This window comes from Cololabis saira, chromosome 3 (assembly GCF_033807715.1).
Source record: "Cololabis saira isolate AMF1-May2022 chromosome 3, fColSai1.1, whole genome shotgun sequence".
Classification (NCBI taxonomy): domain Eukaryota; kingdom Metazoa; phylum Chordata; class Actinopteri; order Beloniformes; family Belonidae; genus Cololabis; species Cololabis saira.
The window spans coordinates 17,933,418-17,953,531 of NC_084589.1; the positions used below are offsets into that span (position 1 = coordinate 17,933,418).

Sequence of the window (20,114 nt, forward strand, 5' to 3'; positions counted from 1 at the left end):
GTCATTGCTTGCACAAAGCTCATGTGATTCTCACAAGATCCTGTCTTTTCACAGGTCATTGGTCTTGCCGAAGCAACACTGTCAACATTCTGCTACAGTGCATCTGCTGCCTCTACTTTTCAAAACCATTACATGTTTCCAGCAAAGCACTGTAACCATTGACTGGCTGATTTGGCTCACATGACCCACGCAGGCCCCACATTCCCACTAACAAGTACCCTCCATAAAAGCCCCTCTGACTGTAATGTGGTGCTGTGTGTGGTCTGGGCTGCCCCTGGAAATGATGAGATGGAGACACAAAAAACCTGAATGGGCCTCGGACAATTGGCTGTCCCCCGCTCAGCGGTTACCGTCAGCAGGAGTGGGAGGCACTGCTGAGGAAAACTCTGCTGATTCATGAGGGAGGCTCAGCAAACAGTCCCTTGTCGACCAATTACAGCATCAAATTAAAACCCAAGACACAAAGACCTATCTGGGCTCACTGAAGCAAAAGAAAGTAAAGCGAATTTAGCTATGCTCTGAACAGGTATGATGGGAGGGAAGCTCGTTTATTCTTCTCTGACCAGATGTCACGGACATCACGGGCCTTATCAAAGTGAAAACATTGTTCTATATTTTGAATTTTGGAGTTGATAGTCAGTTCAAATACCCGAATACATGCTGTCAAACAAGTGACGAAGGAAAATGATGGGTTCAATAACTTACACCATTTGGGTGTGCACCTCCATCATCAGAAACAGGAGAGATAGAGGCTAACATTTAAGGAGAATGTTTAGAAACAAATTAATGAGAAAACTGACTCATGGTGAGTACTGACACTACGTAGTTATTTATAGTGGCACGCTGCCACCAGGACCACATCATACACTACATCCTGGGCATTTAGCGAGCCCACAGAGCCTGCTCTGTCTGCAAACAATGGAGTCTTAACACACAATCAGACTCACAAACTTGTGTAATTGGTTGAAAGAGCCGAGATCTAAGCGGGGTTAAATGTGTTTGGCAATCCAGGTCATGTTGTCCAAATTTAGGTCAGACATTTGGATAAGCCATACATAATACTAATCAATTGTGCACACCCAATATTATACATTTGAAGAAAGGGGCAAGATAACATCTCCTTTTCCAGCCAAGGCATGGCTATAAATGGAAAACAGCTTTCTTAAAAACATAAAAATACACATTTGGTATTCATTTAGAAGATAAAAGAAATAGCGTCATCTGAGTAATTTTTCTTGTCTTGCAAGCATACTTGTTGGGTTTTCCCTTTCGCAACACCTCCAGTGGATACACTGATATCAGACTATGGGACATTAAAAACGAATGAATCACGGAGAGAGAATATGTGTGCATATAAAAGAAGAAAATACTTTTTAGAGGCAAGGGTTACGATTATGCAAAAACAGTCTCTTCCCTATTTACTGTGAATACCTGCTGAGAGGCACCCCACATGATGCCAAATATTTTACCAACACAACTAAAAGTGGGAGCAAAAGCTTAATTGTGCACTAACTGCCAGAAAACCCTGGGCACCAAATGTCCTCTCAGACCACTGCCGACCTGGAGCCATTGTCCATTTACAGCAGGAGGGCAGAAGGAGGGGCCAGAGGAACTGTAATTGGGCAAACAATGACATCACTGCATGCATTTTGGCAACAAAGTGGAAATGGTCCACTTCCCGTAAAGTAAGCAGTGGCAGGTTTGCTCTGTGGTCACGGGTAAACTTTCCCTCTGACTTGAATGTCTTACATTTATGTTTCATAGATTTGATCAAATGTTCACATTTCTGTTGATACAAATGTGAAGAATAGTATATATATATGTATATATATATGTATATATATATATATATATATATATATATATATATATATATATATATATATATATATATATATATATATATATATATATATATATATATATATATATATATATATATATATATGTGTATAAATGTATAAATATGTATAAATAAATAAATGTATATGATAAACAGTATGCTGCTGCTGATATTCCATGATGCACTCGGCCCTCCATGTGACCCATCGGTTTATGGACTGCAATCATATTGATACTTTTATATTTAACTGGAATGAAATGTATAGTTATGGACTGAAACTAAACTGAACTTAAACTTTACTTGCTAACTTGTAAAGTGCACCAAGATTACATTTCTTCTACATTTCTTTCTATACTAATAAGTTGAATTGAGATTTAATATAAAACTTCTTGCAACTTTTTCAATAAGTAAATTACCTAAGTTTGTGTCTCCTAAAACATCCCACTCTCTCTGCCCCTTCTGCATATTCGTGTTTCTTGGCTCATTTTCTGACTTTTCACAGCAGCAGTTTCATAAATCTGAGTTGTCCTACTTTTCCCAGACAGAGGGAAAGAGACTTAGGGAGAGAACAGCAGAGAGAGAGAGAGAGAGAGAGAGAGAGAGAGAGAGAGAGAGAGAGAGAGAGAGAGAGAGAGAGAGAGAGAGAGAGAGAGAGAGAGAGAGAGGACAGAGAGAAGTCACGAAGAGGGAAATGCAGTCTCCATGACCTACATGAGTCCAACAGCTCTGTTCAGCTTTGACTAGAATAAATGTCTGAAGGCAGATACACACATCTTTGTGCAACAACATATATGAACATATGATCATCATTAGAGCACGAGAATATAGGTCCTAAAGGAGGCTACCAAGATAATGAATTTAAGTTGCACATGCTGTAGCTTCAATTGTATCAATATTCACTCTTGAGTGAAGATTATTTTGATACACTTTTGAAACGGTAACAATGAAGACGCAGACAGTAAAAGAGATGAAACCAAACTCTATGATGGATGGTTGCTGGGGTAATGGGATCTCACCCTTTCAGCTGGAACAAATCTGTGGCTTCTTTCTGAAACGACTTGCCTTCCTGAGCAAGAAGTTAAGGAGGGACCATCAAAGGTGTATCATTCACCACTGCCTGGGTGGTCCAATGCTGCTCCAAGAGAGAGACTTTCATTTTACATATATTTAGCGTCCTCTTGTCCAGGATGTACCCCTGCCTCTCGCCTGTAATGAGCTGGGATAGGCTCCAGCAGACCCCCGTTACCCTGCACAGGATACAACAGGCATAGCAAATGGATGGATAGAGTTCTCTTTACATTTATAGCCCTCAGGCTTTTAATTCACCTCTGCCAAGGTTTGTTTTCCTCTTTTTTTAAATGTTTTTTATTGAATTCAATGTCTTTCTAGTTCAGCTTGTATTTAAAAGAGTCTTTCAAATGGTGTCAATCATTTAATGTCTATTGCTGCTCAGTGTTTTTGCCATAAATTCCCAAATAACAGTTTTGTATGTGTGCTAATAGCAAAAAAATCCAGCATTACAAAGAATAAAGCAGAGAATCTAAATGTTTATTTTATATGCAACAATTGCAGTTTTCCACGAGAACAAAATTTCTCGCATCTCGTAAATTTAACACTAAGAAAATTTCATCAGAAATTTTTCTGACGTAGAGTCTACCACAAATCAGTTGCTGAAATATCAGCTGTGACGTGATGGCTCTATGGAAGGTATCGATGACGGCGTGTTTGTTTTGGTTTAGTGGATTAAGCTTCCAGATGACCACTGCTGCTTCTTGCAAGTTTATTTAACTATTTATCTAGCAGATTATTTATCTATTTCCTTTCACAGCAAAATCTGATGAAGAATGAAATTTAAGGATTTTTTTTTTTTGGGGGGGGGGGGGGGGGGGTGTTAACTAATCTATAGCACCTCATGTTTATTAGTGTTTTTCTACTTTGTTTCCAGAGTTTCTCAGTTTCTGCATGACTGGATGTCGCAACTTTCAGCTAAGATCACTTTCCAAGGCCTTTAGGACATCCCTTATTATTTATCATTATCATAGTAGATATGTAATGCATTATGTAGATGCACGGCCAACTCTTCACTACTATCTACACATGCAGTTTTTCAGCTCTGCAGCCGTGCAGTGAAGCTTGACTGCATGTGGCTAGTTAGCAGCATCTAGCCAGCTACGCAAACCTAAACCAAAACGGAAATCTTATGTCAGATTAATTGAATTTCAACACGTTTCCCAGAATAAGCTAAGATAAGCTTCTCTCAGAGGTTCTTAATCGCTGCGCTATTAGTGACAGGTTGCTGGCTGTTGGTGTTTTTTTAATTTAAATTTTTTTCCTCCTCATTAATCAGTCTTGGAAATAGACTAGATATGATATGCTTTTCTGCTTTCACTAGTCATTGTAAAGAGTCAATTTCAAAGTCTTATACATTTAAACAAAGCTTTTACTCAAACTAATCATCCCAGTGTATCATATTACTAAACAGGCCATGCGTATGTGTATCTCTGCTTGGGTTGGTGTGCCTTTGTGGCCCTGTAGCAGTAGCGGGTCTAGCTTGCAGGTCGAGGCATGTTTCCATTTAGCAGCTCGGGGATAAATACGGTGCTGACACATGAGATGTTCCAGACTAAACCGCAACCTGCCTGGTTCTCCTCCAATTGCATTTGTTCAATAGCAGACAAACAATTTGTATTTCACAGCAGTGAATGCTGCAAATCCACTCAGTCACTCAGTGCATTGTCATTCATGCCTTTATTTCATCACGTCTCGGTTATCATAAGTCGATTTTCACGTGTTAAAGTAAAAGAACAAAAAAAAAAAATCACTGGAACATCTTCAGGTTGTCCAGAATGCTGCTGCAAAGCTAATAACAGAATCTTCCAAGTATCCACGTCACCCCTTTACTAATCCAGCTGCACCGGCTCCACATTCTCTACAGATTGCATCTTAAAATTCTGGTTTTAACACGTACAGCTCTAAATGATCACGCACCAGTTTATATTAGAGACCTTTGGCAGCCTCACGTCCCCCAGCAGGTCCCTGAGATCACGTGATCAGGGTCTGCTCGTTATGAAGCAAACACGGCCGAAAATTAAAGGTGGCAGAGCCTCTGCAGCAGTGTCTCCCTCCCTCTGGAACGCCCTTCCTCTCAGCATGAGATCTGTTCAATCTATGTCCTCTTTTAAAAAGCAGCTAAAACGCATTTTAAAACTTGCTTTTGCTTAATTCTACTTGTTTTTATTTTTTTAAGTTTCCTTTGGTGTTTTCTGTTTTATTGTGAAGCACTTTGAGATTTTTATCTGAAAGGTGCTATATGAATAAAAATTGAGTATAATTTGCTTACATTGTGTGCATGTTGGTTGAAATGCATCTCAAAGAGCAAAAAAGAGAACAGATATACTATATGCATGCCAACAAAAGGTTACCATGCAGATGGTGCCCGTCTTCTCTGTTACTGCTGCAAAGCATTGGAGTCGATGCAATGTTAGGAGTAATGAGGCCAACAGGCATACACACATCTAATATACACACATGGATGAACACACACACACATACACACGCACCCAATAAATCATACAGTTTGAGAGCTTCATTTATATCCTTCAGTTATTCATACTCAAAGAAATAAACAATCTGACCGGCGTGTGCGATGCACGTCACACATGTGCAGACCACGAACACATTAACGTGACTGGCTGGTGATTACACCTGTGTGTCAGTGTTCTGCGTTCCACTTTAAGATCTATTCAAACGTGTACTGGCTGCTCGATGAGTGAGCCAGCAGATTTCTGGCAATGTGTCAGCTTTCATCTCTGCAAAGTGCGCCTTGCAGAACACATCAGCACCGCAATGAGAAGCAGAGCATTCACGCTCATAAACTAACTGTCAAACACCCACAGACACACATGCCCATAAAGACAAGCACGCACATTAAACACATGCACACACAAAATACACAAAACAGAGCAGCCTCACGGGCACGCCCCTACTTTTAAATATACACAGCAGTGCACATGGCCGCAGATATTCTCACACATCTAAGCCAAGCGTTTGGGTTTCGACAGCATTCCTTTCTTTTACAGTGGAAAAATCTGCCCTTTGACACAGAGCAATTCCAACATGCAGGAAGGCAGCAACTTCAGAATGCCATGTTCCACTGCTGCGAGGAGACATCAACTAATACTCATTGTGCAACTACCGGATACTTGACATTTTGTGTGTTTAAAATCTGTTTTGTGAAATGGGGTTTCCATTATTGCTTAAAATGAACCATATTTGCTACGTGAACACACATAGGCAATGCACACAGTGCAATTGTACAGACTTTTTTTTCTTTTCTTTCTTTTGTAACCAAGCAGCTGCTCTGGTAATATTCACAAGACGTGCAGAGCGTCTTGTAGGATAATTGAGTTCTCACATGCAGTCCCTTCAGGTGTTCTTCAGGGCTGCAGTGCTTGAGTAAAAACGGCTGACTTGAAATTTTACTCCGGCTTCCTTCCAGAGTCCAAAAAAACATTGAGGTTGATTGACAATTCTAAATTGGCTGTAGGTGTGTGTGCCAGCATGCATGGTTGTTGATCTATATATACAGTATGAGACCCTGCAATAGACTGGTGACCTGGCCAGGATGTACCCCTGCCTTTGGCCTGTAATGAGATGGGATCGGCTCCAGCAGACCCCCGTGAGCCTGTGCAGGGGTATAGAAAATAGATGGATGGATGAATGCATGAAATATGAAGCATCAAATGTATTTTTGGCACTTGCAGAATATATGAAATGCTCACATTTCTTCATCTTATCAGAAGTCAAAAACAGCTACTCTTTGACTCGCAAAATCGTAAACGTGATTATTTGAACTTGACATTTAATTAACCCACCCCGTGTTTTCTGCAAGTTTAGAAGCCGCTGGCATCACGAGCTCATCACTTAAATTACCCTTGAGCTGAAGTACACTTGATACTGGCAGAATTCACAAAATGCTTTTTTGATAAGTCAGTGTCTAGATGACACAACTGGAGGGAAAGTCAAGTAGAAAGACAGAGCGTGAGAGGTGAAGAAAAGTGAGATGAGATGGAAAAACGATCGGCATCACTATCATTAGAGCCAGTGTTAATGATCCCTTCAGGGACACTGTGGAACCAGTTTCCAAGAACACAATCCAGATAAGAGAAAGACAGAAAAAGATGTCATGGAAACTAAATTAAACAAGAAATCTCACATGCTTAACTTACTGAAATTGTGATGACAGGTAAACCTATTACAGCAAAGGAAATTTGAAAGCGATATAAATGGGTTTTTTTCACGTATTGTGACTATAGATTGATGTTAATTGTGGACTGAAGTTAAATGACAGATGACAGATGATAGCATGGCAAATGAGCACGACAGAATGTTCAGAAAGTGTGTACATAATTGTTTTGTGTACTTTTGTTTTTTATGCTGATCCTTTTGCATTCATACCTGCCTTTATCTTTCCAAGCTGTTACTTCTGTTGGAAAACAGATGATCACCTGCAATATTTGTCTAACCCTGTACAATAAACACATACTAACTAAGGTGACAAATATCAAGACATTGTTATTCAAACTTGCTCTACAATGCTGCTTCAGAGGGCAAAAAACGGATTTTCCATTACAGCACGCCAAATAAAGACAAAGGAAGACAATGTCGAATGTCCTGAAGAAACACAAAGATAAATACTGCCACACAGAAATATCCCTGCCATTAGGAAGTTAATAAACAACAGACTGGAGATGCAGCCGGGTGTCAGGATCCCACTATACAATAGAGCAAACTGAGTTACAGGACATCCTGTCCAAGTACACTAAATCCAACAAAATCTTGCATTCCAGCACTCACATCAGCGTTCCCACAGCAGAACCAGTGGGGCAGCACAGCCAGTACACTACACACATACGCCCGTAGCACGACTGCACTCCTTAATACACTGGTGAGAATGAGAAGTTACACCAGAGAAAAAAAGATGTAGATATTCTGACTGTCTGCAGATTCCTTATAGGTCTGTTAATACGTGTTGCATAGTTGTAACGCCCACTTTATTGTATTTGAGGTGATGTATGTATTCAGAAATTATATAAAGCCATAATCATACTGACAGCAGTCCTGAGAAGGAACAGGAAGTCAGTGTTTTAAGAACAAATGTCCATCTATTAAGATTTTTTTAACACAGCCAGCAGCAGACTGATGTCTACACAAAGAAACCGCAGCCAGGAGTGTGATTTAGTTTCCAAACTAACCAGCTGAAATAATTTTGATGGATCCTTACATACTCCCGCAAGAAAAGGTACGTAAACTTATTTTTATTACTTGTATTTCTGATTTAACAGCCTTAAAATGTGATCTGATTATCATCTCAGTCCTAATGACAGACAAACACAATGTTCTCAAGATATTAACACAAAATTATACTTTCTTGTATCTTTATTGAACTCACCCATCAAACATTCACCTAAGTCAAATAGTTTATTCTGTACACCTGGGGCCTGATTTACTAAAGGTTTGCGTGTGTAAAAACGTGTGCAAACTTGACATCACCCGCAAACCAATGTGCCAGCTGATCTATTAACAGCGTGCAAAGAGGACTGCGCCTCTCAAATGAGCAAAATAGCACACGCTGTTCATTTAGTACTTTTGCCCTGATGAATAATCAATATGGGGCTTACTCGCCAGAAATCGCTAAATACTGGGAGGGGAAAATGCAAATATCTCCATTTACCACCCGCAATGAGATTTACCAAGCCTGAAAGTTTTTGCGTGGATTGTGATTGCGTCTGTATTTAATAAGTTCGAAAGGAAGGTGCTAATCTCCACATGCAAAAGGAGAAATATTTCATTTGAATGTTAAATCGAGTATTACTCAGCAAAAGGTTGCCACAGGAGGCACATTCATTTTTTTATTTGTGATCATAAATAAATCACGTGTTTTCATGGAGAAAAAAGTGTTTCTCATTGTGCGCCTATACTTGTTCTGCAGTTGTCATACCCCGGTGTTGTGCTGTATTCAGCACCCCTGCCGTGAAAAGCACCCCCTCGTCTGACAAAAATGATATTCTCATTCCGTGTCACGTTCTGTTTAGCGTCCAGTTTTGTGTTAATGATTCATGTTTAAATGCGCTCATGGATTCCACAATAGTCATACTTTCCCACAATCACAGTCACAGATAACAAAAATCGGGTAAATGGTTATTGATGTCATTAATTAATAGCCTGCTTACTGTGTTGTCTTCCATAATATTTGTAAATATATATAATATAAACTCCTAAGTATGTGTTTGTGTGAGTGTGTATATATAAATATATTGAAGTGTCAGTGTGTTGTTTTTTTTCTTGGTCTACTTATCATTGAATATACGAGGGGGTGCTTTTCACGACAGGGGTGCTGAATACGGCACAACAATTTGCCTCGTCCACTAATATCCCTAACTCCAACTCGTCAAATTTCATTTGGCGCTTGCGACTATCCTGCTTTCCATCCAGACTCTCCATGGCGCAAAGTTTGCACCGCAAACCGTAAGACGCGCAACACCTCATTTAGATACTGCGGTTTGCACCTGTTATCAATTGCGCACGCAATCTTAGTTGATCACCCGCAAAACACACAACAACAGCACGCGCAAACTTTTTCAGTGCACACGCAATTTAGTACTCTTTATTTAGGATCTTAGTAAATCGGGCCCCTGGAGTCCAATCACTTAAATGAGTTTGGTGGCGTGGCATAGAGCTTTTTTTATTGATATAATATACCAAAACGTTTTAACGTTTAAATTAGTAGATCATAGTAAATATCTTTTGCTGCGAACACTGCCCTGCAAAAAGGACATCTCTGAAGATATATAATCAAGAGTTGATCTGCACTAGAAAGGAAAGGAATACAAAGTAATATTTAAGGATTCAGCCAGTGAAAAGTTTGCATTCAGACAACTTGCCTATAAAATGGAGACAGTTTTGGACTAAGAAGTAGGCAACCAGCCACGATGACTCCAAAGGTGCAATACTAAATGAGGAAAATAATCACAGGAGCTGGCAACACCTCCTTTTATGACTAACATATAGTCATTGCACGGGCAGGTGTCCATAGCAGAACATCATGGAGAAACTGTCTGCTCTCCACCAAACACTGCTACATGTTTGAAGTGTGCCAAAGAGCAACTTGGCAATCCATAGGACTCCTGGGATACTGTTTCGTGTACTAATAAAACAAAAAGTACAGTTCAGGAAGAAATACTCAGTGCTGTGCATACCAACGTCAAAATATCATCTTGATGATGAAGTATGATGGCGGGACCTGCATGATTTGGACCTGGAGGGGATAGCAGAACAGTAATTTACCACAGTATCCTGCATAATAATGTCAGGGTGGCTGTCTGCCAGCTGAGGCCAAGTAGAAGTAGGACGATACAACCAGACAATGACCCAACATGTCGAAAGAGGTCCAGGTCCCGGAATTACTTTGGAAAAGGAAAATCTGCCTTCAGATAGACCAGAGCTTAACCAGAGCTTAACTAACGTCTGCAGGAGAGCTGTTCACACCAGACATCCTACAAACGTATGAGTTGAAGCAGTTGTGTAAAGAAGAAGTCGAAAAATCCTCTCATTGTACAGGTTGATTCAGAGCTACTGAAAATGCTTGCTTGAAGCCACTCTTACCAAAAGAGGCTCGACCAGGCATCGACTCCAACAGATCACTTACTTAAAATATATATATATATACTATTATATGGTTGTAGTTAATAAAAAATGTAAAAATGTAAAAAGAATGATAATTGCTTGAGTGTTATCAGCTTATCCACACTGGGCCAGCTGTGCTGTTGGTTAGCACGTGGCTAACTTATCTCTGGTTCAACAAGGTACAACCTGAACAACAACATGCTACCGAAGGTTGGAGCTGCAAACTACAAGGATGCCCACGTGCTATTTTACAGGAAAAGACTCACAAGGATGTTGAATCTGACAGATAACAGCAGGTTGTCTGAGTGCAGAGCGAGCAGTGCTGGGAATCTTAAGAAAGCGGATGAAATTTCTGGATTGAATAGAGAAGACAAAAAGCCAGATAGATATCATCATTAACTTTATAATTTTTTGTGTATCTGTGCATTTCTACACTGTGATCTACCTGTATATATAATGCATTGCAAACATGTATTTTTCTGTTGGTCTTTAATGCAGAGGCAGCACGTGGCAGGGGACTGAATGTTCAAGGGTAAATATTAACATAATTAGCATGTAGGGCAAGACACATGTCTCCTGTTGTTACAGAAATGACCTAGACTCCTGTTAAACCTTACTTTTATCAGGTTTAAGCAAACAGACCTCTTCATTTTATGAAGACACTGCAATTGAGATCAAGCTAAATCTCAGCTGCATGTTAAACCACAGAAGCAAACAATAGTAGGCTACAACGGGGTTTAAGACATCACATGACGGAGAGGTTTAACACAAGGTTAAGGTAAGCGAGTGACAATGCAATTGGCTCTCATTGTTTTGACTAAGATGAAGATTACTTCTCATTTTATGGCCAATTATTACAGAAAACCAGATAATTCCACAATTTGTACAATTTCTTGCAACTATATTTCAATACTCAACATTTATTGAGTTAAGCTACGCTTAAGTCTTAAATTTGGCACATACAAGTCCTATAAGCAATCTAGAAATGGTTGTATTCTTGTATTCTAAGTCCATCTCCTAATTTTGTAGACCATAGACAAAGTCGTTTTAGTGCGTGCGCCCAAAAGGACACACTGGAAGGAGGATGGCTGGGAAGTAAGGAACGGAGAAAGACAAGGGTGGGGGCAGGCGGCTGGGAATCATATGACCATGTCAAACGGCTTGCCCAATGATTCCTGACAGCCCTGCACTGCGTCCTCATGCCTTCTTCGCAGAGGTCAAGGAATGAGGTAACGAGGAGCAGAGAGACAAGTATGAGAGTCTGCCAGAAAGCGCCTGGAGAATGGAAAATTCTGTAAACTTAAACAGAGACACTCAACAGCAGGTTGGCGGTAGATATTTGGAGGGCAGGCGGACGGGTACACACAGGAAAGACAAAGACTACACAAGAGGGAGATAGAGGCGGAGAGGGGAGGGAAAGATGACAAAAAACAGGGCACATATGGCTTGAATGATTAATGTTAGAGGTCTTGAGAGTGGGCGCCATCATTTGCTTGCTCACAATCCTGCTGGTCAGGACAAAAAAAAACAAAAAACAACAGAAAACAAAACAACTCATTTATAGATCTGAACCACTCCAAAGCAAAATACAAGTTTCCAAAGACAATTGTGTTCCTGCTGTTCCTCATGCCTCGGGAATTGGACCCGTGTGTGATGAGATGATGCCATGGGGGAGTTTTCTGTGGAAAGGTGCTGAACTGTATTTCATCTGAGTAGCAGCTACAATGAGACATATTTTCCATTGCCATCAACAACAGAGAGACACTGCCAATGCTGTAAATAAGTTGCAGAGCTTGCAAAGACAAAGAGGCGGACGTGAATGCAAGCACACACGGATCTGAAACAAGGTTCCATGTCAGCTCGCTGTGTTTGGGGGAGTGCAAAGCCTCGTGCAATTGTCATTTAGCAAGCAAAGGCAAATACGGCGCCCTCATTTATTTATTTATTTTTTTTCATTTAAAACTTTTGTTGTAGTTGGCAGTGTACTAGCCTTCCACAGTGTCTGTCAACCGACCATGGACTGTGTTTATGACTTATAAACCAATCACAATCTGTTCTTTTCAAGCCATGAAGGCGTTATTCTCAAGCTGATAATCGATTGTTAGGAACACTGATGAGGGTCCTACTCTTTAGTGTTTTTGGTGTCTCACCATCAGCCGTCAGTGTTTTTGTTTTGTTTTTTCAACCAAGTGAACATGAAGGATTGAGACAGCACTGTCGCTGAGGGATTCGCCCCAGGAACAGGGATTCTCTGTAGCGTTTGCGTGTTCTCCTCCATTCTCGCGTGGGTGGGTTTTCTCCAAACACTTTGCTTTCCTCACACAGTCCAAAAACCTTTGCATGTTGAGTTCATTTGTGATTCTAAATTGCTCATAGGAGCGAGTGTGAGTGCGTGTGGTCGTAGTGTCTCTATGTGGCCTTGTGATGGACCCGCAACCTCTCCAGGATCCACCCCTGCATTTCACCAGAATCGAGCTGGGATCTGCGCTAACAGGCCCCTGCGATCCTACATAGGAAGAAGCCAGTATAAATAATGGATGGAGGAATTTGACATCAGCCCAGTCAGCTGGAGGGAACAGCTACCTACTGGCTGTTCAGCCTTGTAAATGAGTTGTACAAGTTACTGTAACATTAACGGTTTTGTTTATTTTTAAGTACGGAGATTAAATATGAAAAGAAAGCCATGTAACATGTTTAACCTGGAAGGCAGTGCTCTGAGTAGTTTCCTGTATTTGTCCTGTTGTATCTTAGTCTGGATTATGTATCCCATGGTTGAAGGCACTGCCCATAATGCCACGTCAGTCCTCCTTTAAATGTCTTTTCCACCCAAAAAAGGCAGAAACAGGACAGCGGCTTAGTGAAGAGATTCAGTGGAGAAGCTCCAATCTTCATCCACAACCTCAATTTCAAAGATGTTTTGTTGTAAATAGGATTATAGAAGTTATTCATCTCAGCTTCTAAGAGTGTTGGTATATTAAAACTGAATGTCAAGACATTGTAGAACGTGGTCACAGCCTCAGTAATACGCAAAACAAACTGGTGTGGGTAACTTTTGCTTGGAGTCTAGTTCTGTTATTGGTCCATTAACTTTCCCTCATGTGTAAAAAAGAGCAATCACTGTTTGTGGTGCAGTGAAATCAAATAGTTGGAGCTTTTGAGCAGCCATGATCTTTCATTCTTTACCATTTTTTGGCACTTCTTCCCCTTTGCATTAAAATTTGATGTCATTGCCCCCAATGTTGTTTGAACTCCCATAATCCTTCACTAGGTTAATGTAGAGAGATCCCTCCACTCTGCCATAAAAAAGCTCTAATTCCCTTGCATCTCATCCAATTGTCTACTCCACTCCCTGGTCTTTACTGTGCTCTTAATAGGCCATCTGAGAATTCAAAAACCCACAACATTCCCAATCCTGAGCAACTCCCACACTCAAATTGGCTTCTGACAGTTTGCCATGTTGGCCTGTTTTACTTATTAAGAATAAAAACAATGTCAGAGCAAGTAATTAAGTGCAAAATGTACAATCACTCTGCATTCCCTCAGTCTCTGACCAATTTACCAAATAAACAACAAAAGTGTTGAATTTAACCTAACACAATTTCCCACAGAGAAACCACATACATTTCTCACTCATACAGGTAGCAAAGACATTTCAGCTTCCAAACTTATTTCAACAACTATGTCCATTGACATATATACATTTCAAAAGTCTTTAGACATTCACAAGATGCTACAAGGTTTTTACACCAACAATGAACAGATGTCCAAGAAAACAGAGCCGGTCATATAAAACTCTGGCTTGTGTTTTGGCATGAAATCACTTGAGTGGAACTGCAGTGTACGGTTTGGTATTACAGTAGCCATGACAAGAGCAGGCCCAGATTGCAGCCAGGGAGTGCATTTATGAGAAATAGTCCACCCTCTTATTACTGTAAACCAGAATATTGCTGTAACTCGTGTTGCGTCCATATGCAGACTATTAACAGGGAGTCCACATTCCAGGAATAGAAAGAGTGCTCTCTAAATCTTTTTCAGCACGTAAGCACAGAGATAGAGAAGAGTAGTCATGTGTGCAGACACACACACGCACACACACACACACACACGCACACAGCTCCTACAGTCTTCACCTTTTTCACATACAAAGACACTACGCAACACCACCACATGGAGGACATTAAAGTGCTTGAGATGAGCAAAAACATGGGACACATGAAGACTGCTAAATACAGATCATTTTCAATATTTAAATTCTGCAATCATGAGTCCCACATGAATCAGTTGTCAAGATAAAAGTTCATTTTAAAAAAGCCAATATCTCATCTGTTACTGACAGACAACATATTTCATGGGTTTTCAATGCCACGTTAGGGATGGGCGATATTTTACCGTTCACGATAAACCGTCAAAACAATTCCCCACGGTAAGAATTTGTCATCTCGCGGTAAAAATGATAAATTCCCGTTGATGACGTTTTTTGTGTAAAGCTGATTTATGGTTCTGCGTTAAATCCACGCACAACGTACGTGAAGGAAGGAAGGAAGGAAGGAAGGAAGGAAGGAAGGAAGGAAGGAAGGAAGGAAGGAAGGAAGGAAGGAAGGAAGGAAGGAAGGAAGGAAGGAAGGAAGGAAGGAAGGAAGGAAAGAAGGAAGGAAGGAAGGAAGGAAGGAAGGAAGGAAGGAAGGAAGGAAGGAAGGAAGGAAGGAAGGAAGGAAGGAAGGAAGGAAGGAAGGAAGGAAGGAAGGAAGGAAAGAAGGAAGGAAGGAAGGAAGGAAGGAAGGAAGGAAGGAAGGAAGGAAGGAAGGAAGGAAATGAGCCAGAAAGAAAGAAAGAAAGAAAGAAAGAAAGAAAGAAAGAAAGAAAGTGAAAGAAAGAAAGAAAGAAAGAAAGAAAGAAAGAAAGAAAGAAAGAAAGAAAGAAAGAAAGAAAGAAAGAAAGAAAGAAATTAGCCTAAAAAGGAAAGGAAGGAGGGAAGGAAGGAGGGAAGGAAATGAGCAAGAAAGAAAGAAAGAAAGAAAGAAAGAAAGAAAGAAAGAAAGAAAGAAAGAAAGAAAGAAAGAAAGAAAGAAAGAAAGAAAGAAAGAAAGAAAGAAAGAAGGATAAATTCCCGTTGATGACGTTTTTGTATTGGTATTTTTTTTATCGTTATCAGGATAAATGCCAGAAATTATCGTGATACATTTTTTAGTCCATACCGCCCATCCCTATGCCACGTGCATTGTTTTTTGTGTTTGTTTGTGTGTTGTTTTGTTAACCTTTTGTTACTCACATATTTGCCTGAAGAGGGCTCTCCAGGAGGCAACGACCCAGGACTGAGGACAGGTGAGCTTGCTGGACTGCAGAGCTCTGGGAAAGGGTTGGGGATGGCCGGGAGAGACGATGTCCTCAGCTGCTCCTCCTCTTGCAACCTCCTAAACAACAAAAAAGCAAAACAGAGAGGCTTGATGGAATGAGCAGCCTTGTGTTATTTACTGAAATCAAAGGCGTGACCTGGAACAGCCTCTTAAAAAGTGAAAAGAAAAAAATGTTTTCAAACGAGAGCTGCTGACCGAAGTTGAATAAGAGCTGGAGAGATAGTTAGAATTAATAAAGCGCTGCTGCGCTGCATTCTCATGCCCCCCCTTCCCTCAGATCTGGCCTTAATGAAAAAGTCCTGAGGCGAGCGGAAAGCATGGACCCCCACGGCCTGCTGGCTGATTTCTTGTAATATTTATCACACATTAATACCGAATAAAGACTTCAGATTAAAGTGGTTTCTGAATTAAACAGATGCAATGCAATTACTTGGTTTTACAGATGAGTTTAATCACTTCTGAAAAATGGGCCGATCGCTTTGTGAACTTCAGATCGGAACAACACAGTAGAAGCCTCTTTCTCTCAGTCTCTCTGTGGAACCCAGTGAGTTCAAAAAGGATCGGGCCTTTTGAAGTCGTCCCCTATGAGCTTGAGAACAGGGTTATCCAGAGGTCAGTCCTGTATAAAAGGAACTTGAGGCAGAGCGTCCGTGTGAGTGTGTTTGAGAGAAAAGAGAGCGAGAGCTCATAAGACAGAATACTTCATTACCTGATCAATCCTCCTCAGTTCCTGTTAGTTAGAAGGCGAAAAATTGAAACTGACACCAGCTCGGCTTTGAACCTGTTTGAGTGTAATGTATGCATAAAGATATGCTTCTTTTGAATGATTTTGTGTGCGTATGTGTGTGAGAGTGTGGCCTTGCATGTGTGTGGTTTGGTGCGCTTTAAATTGTTAGAGACATAAACTCAAACAAATGAGAACTTTTTACTTTCTCCCACTGCTGGTACTTTCTGAGGCAAAGCAGGAGCGACAGGGAGAAACGGGGTCATCCATGGGTTGCAGACTGGAAGCAGGGAAGAAGCATTATTCCCAATTATCAAGAGAGAATGAAGGAATGAAGATGGGCAGCAAGTGCTGCAAAATCTGGTTCTTTACATATGGAAAGAAGAAAAAAGGGGGCTGAGCTCTGCATGAGTTTGTGGCTATATGAAACTGCATTATTAATGGTTTTTAATGTTTATTCAGTAGTTAGTTCACAATTAATCTAACAACTATCTTTTCACTTATTTGTTCTCTTTTTGTTTGTTAATTGTAAGAAAAATAAAAAAAAGTCAACAGTTGAAATCATCAAATTAAATGTTCTTTTCAACAACTCCTCTAAACCCTATAAACAACAGGTGCAAACCAAAGAATAGTCCTCTAAAACAAACTAACGATGGATTCAGTCAGTGTACCCACACATAGATTAAGTAAAACACTTTTTTGAGGGTTGACAGAAACATTTACCGTTCTTCTTTCAAATAGATTAAACCTATTTGAGTCTTGTTAAATGTATGAGAGATTATTAAGAAGGCACATAAAAGTGAATCTAAAATAATTAAAGATGGCTTACAGTATATCACATTAAAAACAAAGCTAGGAGGTTGGAAATGCGTAGATGTGTTAAGCAACGATGGGTCAAGACACGGATGTGGGAAAGGTAAAGACAAAAGCGAGTATCCTCAGTATAAACCCTGAGTATCCTCTTCACAACATAACACAGTGATTCAGCATCAGAGTATCTGCAGTCAGAGGTTTCTTCAGATCTGCTGCAACACAAGCCGCTACAGAAGATCCTTCCTGCTCACAGCAATAAAACTCTACCATTACTCTTTGAAGAGACTTATATCATGACTACTACAACAATGAATTTGCCTTCGGGGATTAATAAAGTATTTTTTTATTTTTTTGAGAGGCGTAATCTCTCCAGCTTGTCCTGGGTCTGCCAAGGGGCCTTCCCTTCTCCCAGTTGGACATGCCAGAAACACCTCCCCAGGTAAGGTGGCGGGCAAACCCTAAGAATGCCCAAACCACCTTAACTGGCTTCTCTCAATGAAGAGGAGCAACCGCTCTACTCCAAGTCCCTATAAGGGCTGTGGTTCCCACCCTCCATCCAAGAGAGAGTCCAGCAACTCTGCACAGAAAACTCGTATTGTTTCTGTCACTACCCACAGTTCATGAGCGTAAGTGAAAGTAGGAGCACGGATCGACTCGTAAACATACAGTCTTGTCATTGGGTTTAGCTCCCTGGGATTGCAGACTATTACAATGTACCGCAGATGTTGCACCGATGTGCCTGTCAGTTTACAGCTCCATTCTCCCCTCACTCATGAACAAAATTCCAGGATCCTTAAACTCTTCTCAGATGGACATAAATAAATCAAGTAATCTCATAGTCCTTGCCTGAATGCATGTCACATGGGCCCCATGACGGAGCTAGGCCTGCATGAGGGGTTTGTGGGTAGAGGCCTGGCTTATAATGTTGGGCCTGAATGAGTAACGTGGATTCGGCCTATTGTGAACTCACCACGGCAGGAGGGGCCGGGGTTGGGTGGGATGGGGTAGGATGAGCCAGGGGAAGCAGCTGAAGGCACGGACCTCAGGGTTCTGACCCCTGGTCACCAACACTCACTCGTGGGTTATAGGGAATAATTGAGCAATAAAAATACAACAAAAAATAAAAAATAAACACAAAGAAAAGACAAGAATTGCATTTGAGGAAGATAACAATCTGAATCGTGCCTCCAAGAAAACTAAAAATTGTCCTTTAATCCCCCCCAGAATTTTTCATTGCTGACAAAGATGCTGGTATTTTTTCTTTATTGATGAAGAAGAACAAAAACAAAAAAAAACGTCCATTTTAGATGCATCTAAACCAAACTGCACTGCGTAGATGCAAAATTAAGAGCGTTGGAGGTGGGTCAGAGATGAGAACGAGATCCCTTAAGTCGCTGCTTTCTCGGGCATTTTTCCAATGTTTCTCCTTTCTTTTCTTGGACAACGTTCTGATTACTCATCTTTGGCAGACCTGATACAGTGCAGCCACATATTTTAATGAATGAAAGCAAGAGCTCCATTACAACTCACCGGCTCTTTAACAAACGTCAAATGAGTTTGGTTCGCTACAAATGCAGTAGACTTTTTCGAGCACTTCTGAGTAATAAATCTATTCTGGGGTTCAGTTAAATACTAACCTGACGGCGAGGATGTGCATGGGCTGTGACCTCCTGAGGCTTGTCTGGGGCAGGTCCGCAGACAGCGAGGAGGAGGAGGGAGGTGGCTCCGGGGACACCTGCGAGCGCTGAAGCTGCCGTGCCTGGTTGTGTTGTGTGTGATGGTGGAGGTGCGAGGAAGAGGTCCGTCCGTTGTGCAGCAACGGGGTGGACTCCGTCTGCTGGCCACTGCAGGAGGAGTACAGGCTCTCCAGGGAAGAGTTCATATCATTCACCAGGGCCTCTAAGTCTACGTCATCTTCTGAAAGAGGTGAGAAAGAACACATGAGCCAAAGAAACGTATATGGGGAGAAAAATCCTAGGAAGACTTGCAGATGCTTAGACCATACTCATACAAAATGAATTAAAAAGTGAAAAGAGAACTTTTGGACAGAAAGTCACAAGACAACACAAAGACACATGTACTGATGCGTAACCAGTTTTTTTCAGTGCTCAATTGGAAAGACTTTCATCACAACATGCATTATGCTTCCTATTACACGTTTCAACTCTTCCCTTTGGGGTTCAGAGCACACAAGCAAGCATCTGCTCTGAATTCACCACATTTCAAACATTCAGCTTTTGAATGTCTTTAAAAATGAGATGTGGAATTTTTTCAGAGGAAGAATCAGTCCTCAAAGCTGTTTGAAAAACCTCTAGGCACACTTGAATTCAAGAAGTGCATTTTCAGTTACAAGGAGACTCGTTTAATTGCTTCATGCTATAAAAATTTCATCATCTGGGTAAAGAAGATGCCTAACTTTGGTGTTTTTGAAATGCAATCAGAAGCAGTACTCATTTTTCATTATGAAACGAAAGCTTATGACTTCATCATCAAATTGCTCAACTACACTCTTGTACCACCACAAGGGGGAGACAAGCTCTAGTTGTGAGAGACACGACCTTCCAGCCACATAACACTACTGACAAATGATATTAAATAAATTAATTATACATCTGACAGCTTGAACAGAATGGTTAGAAAGGTTTTAAAATATCTATCCAAACTGGAGAATACAGGACCATTATTACTTACTTCC

At 40.7% G+C, this 20,114-nt stretch overlaps 1 protein-coding gene across 2 annotated transcripts in view; it reads right to left on the reverse strand.

Moving 5' to 3' along the window:
- The window catches only part of grb10b (growth factor receptor-bound protein 10b), a 91,901-nt gene that overhangs the window by 22,766 nt on the left and 49,021 nt on the right, over positions 1 to 20,114 (reverse strand). For both annotated transcript variants that reach the window (XM_061716396.1, XM_061716394.1), the window contains exons 4-5: positions 19,057 to 19,336; positions 15,798 to 15,939 (exon numbers count right to left, since the gene is read on the reverse strand). In XM_061716396.1, the coding sequence (XP_061572380.1) occupies positions 15,798 to 15,939; positions 19,057 to 19,336 (422 nt within the window). The remainder of the gene's footprint in view (positions 1 to 15,797; positions 15,940 to 19,056; positions 19,337 to 20,114) is intronic.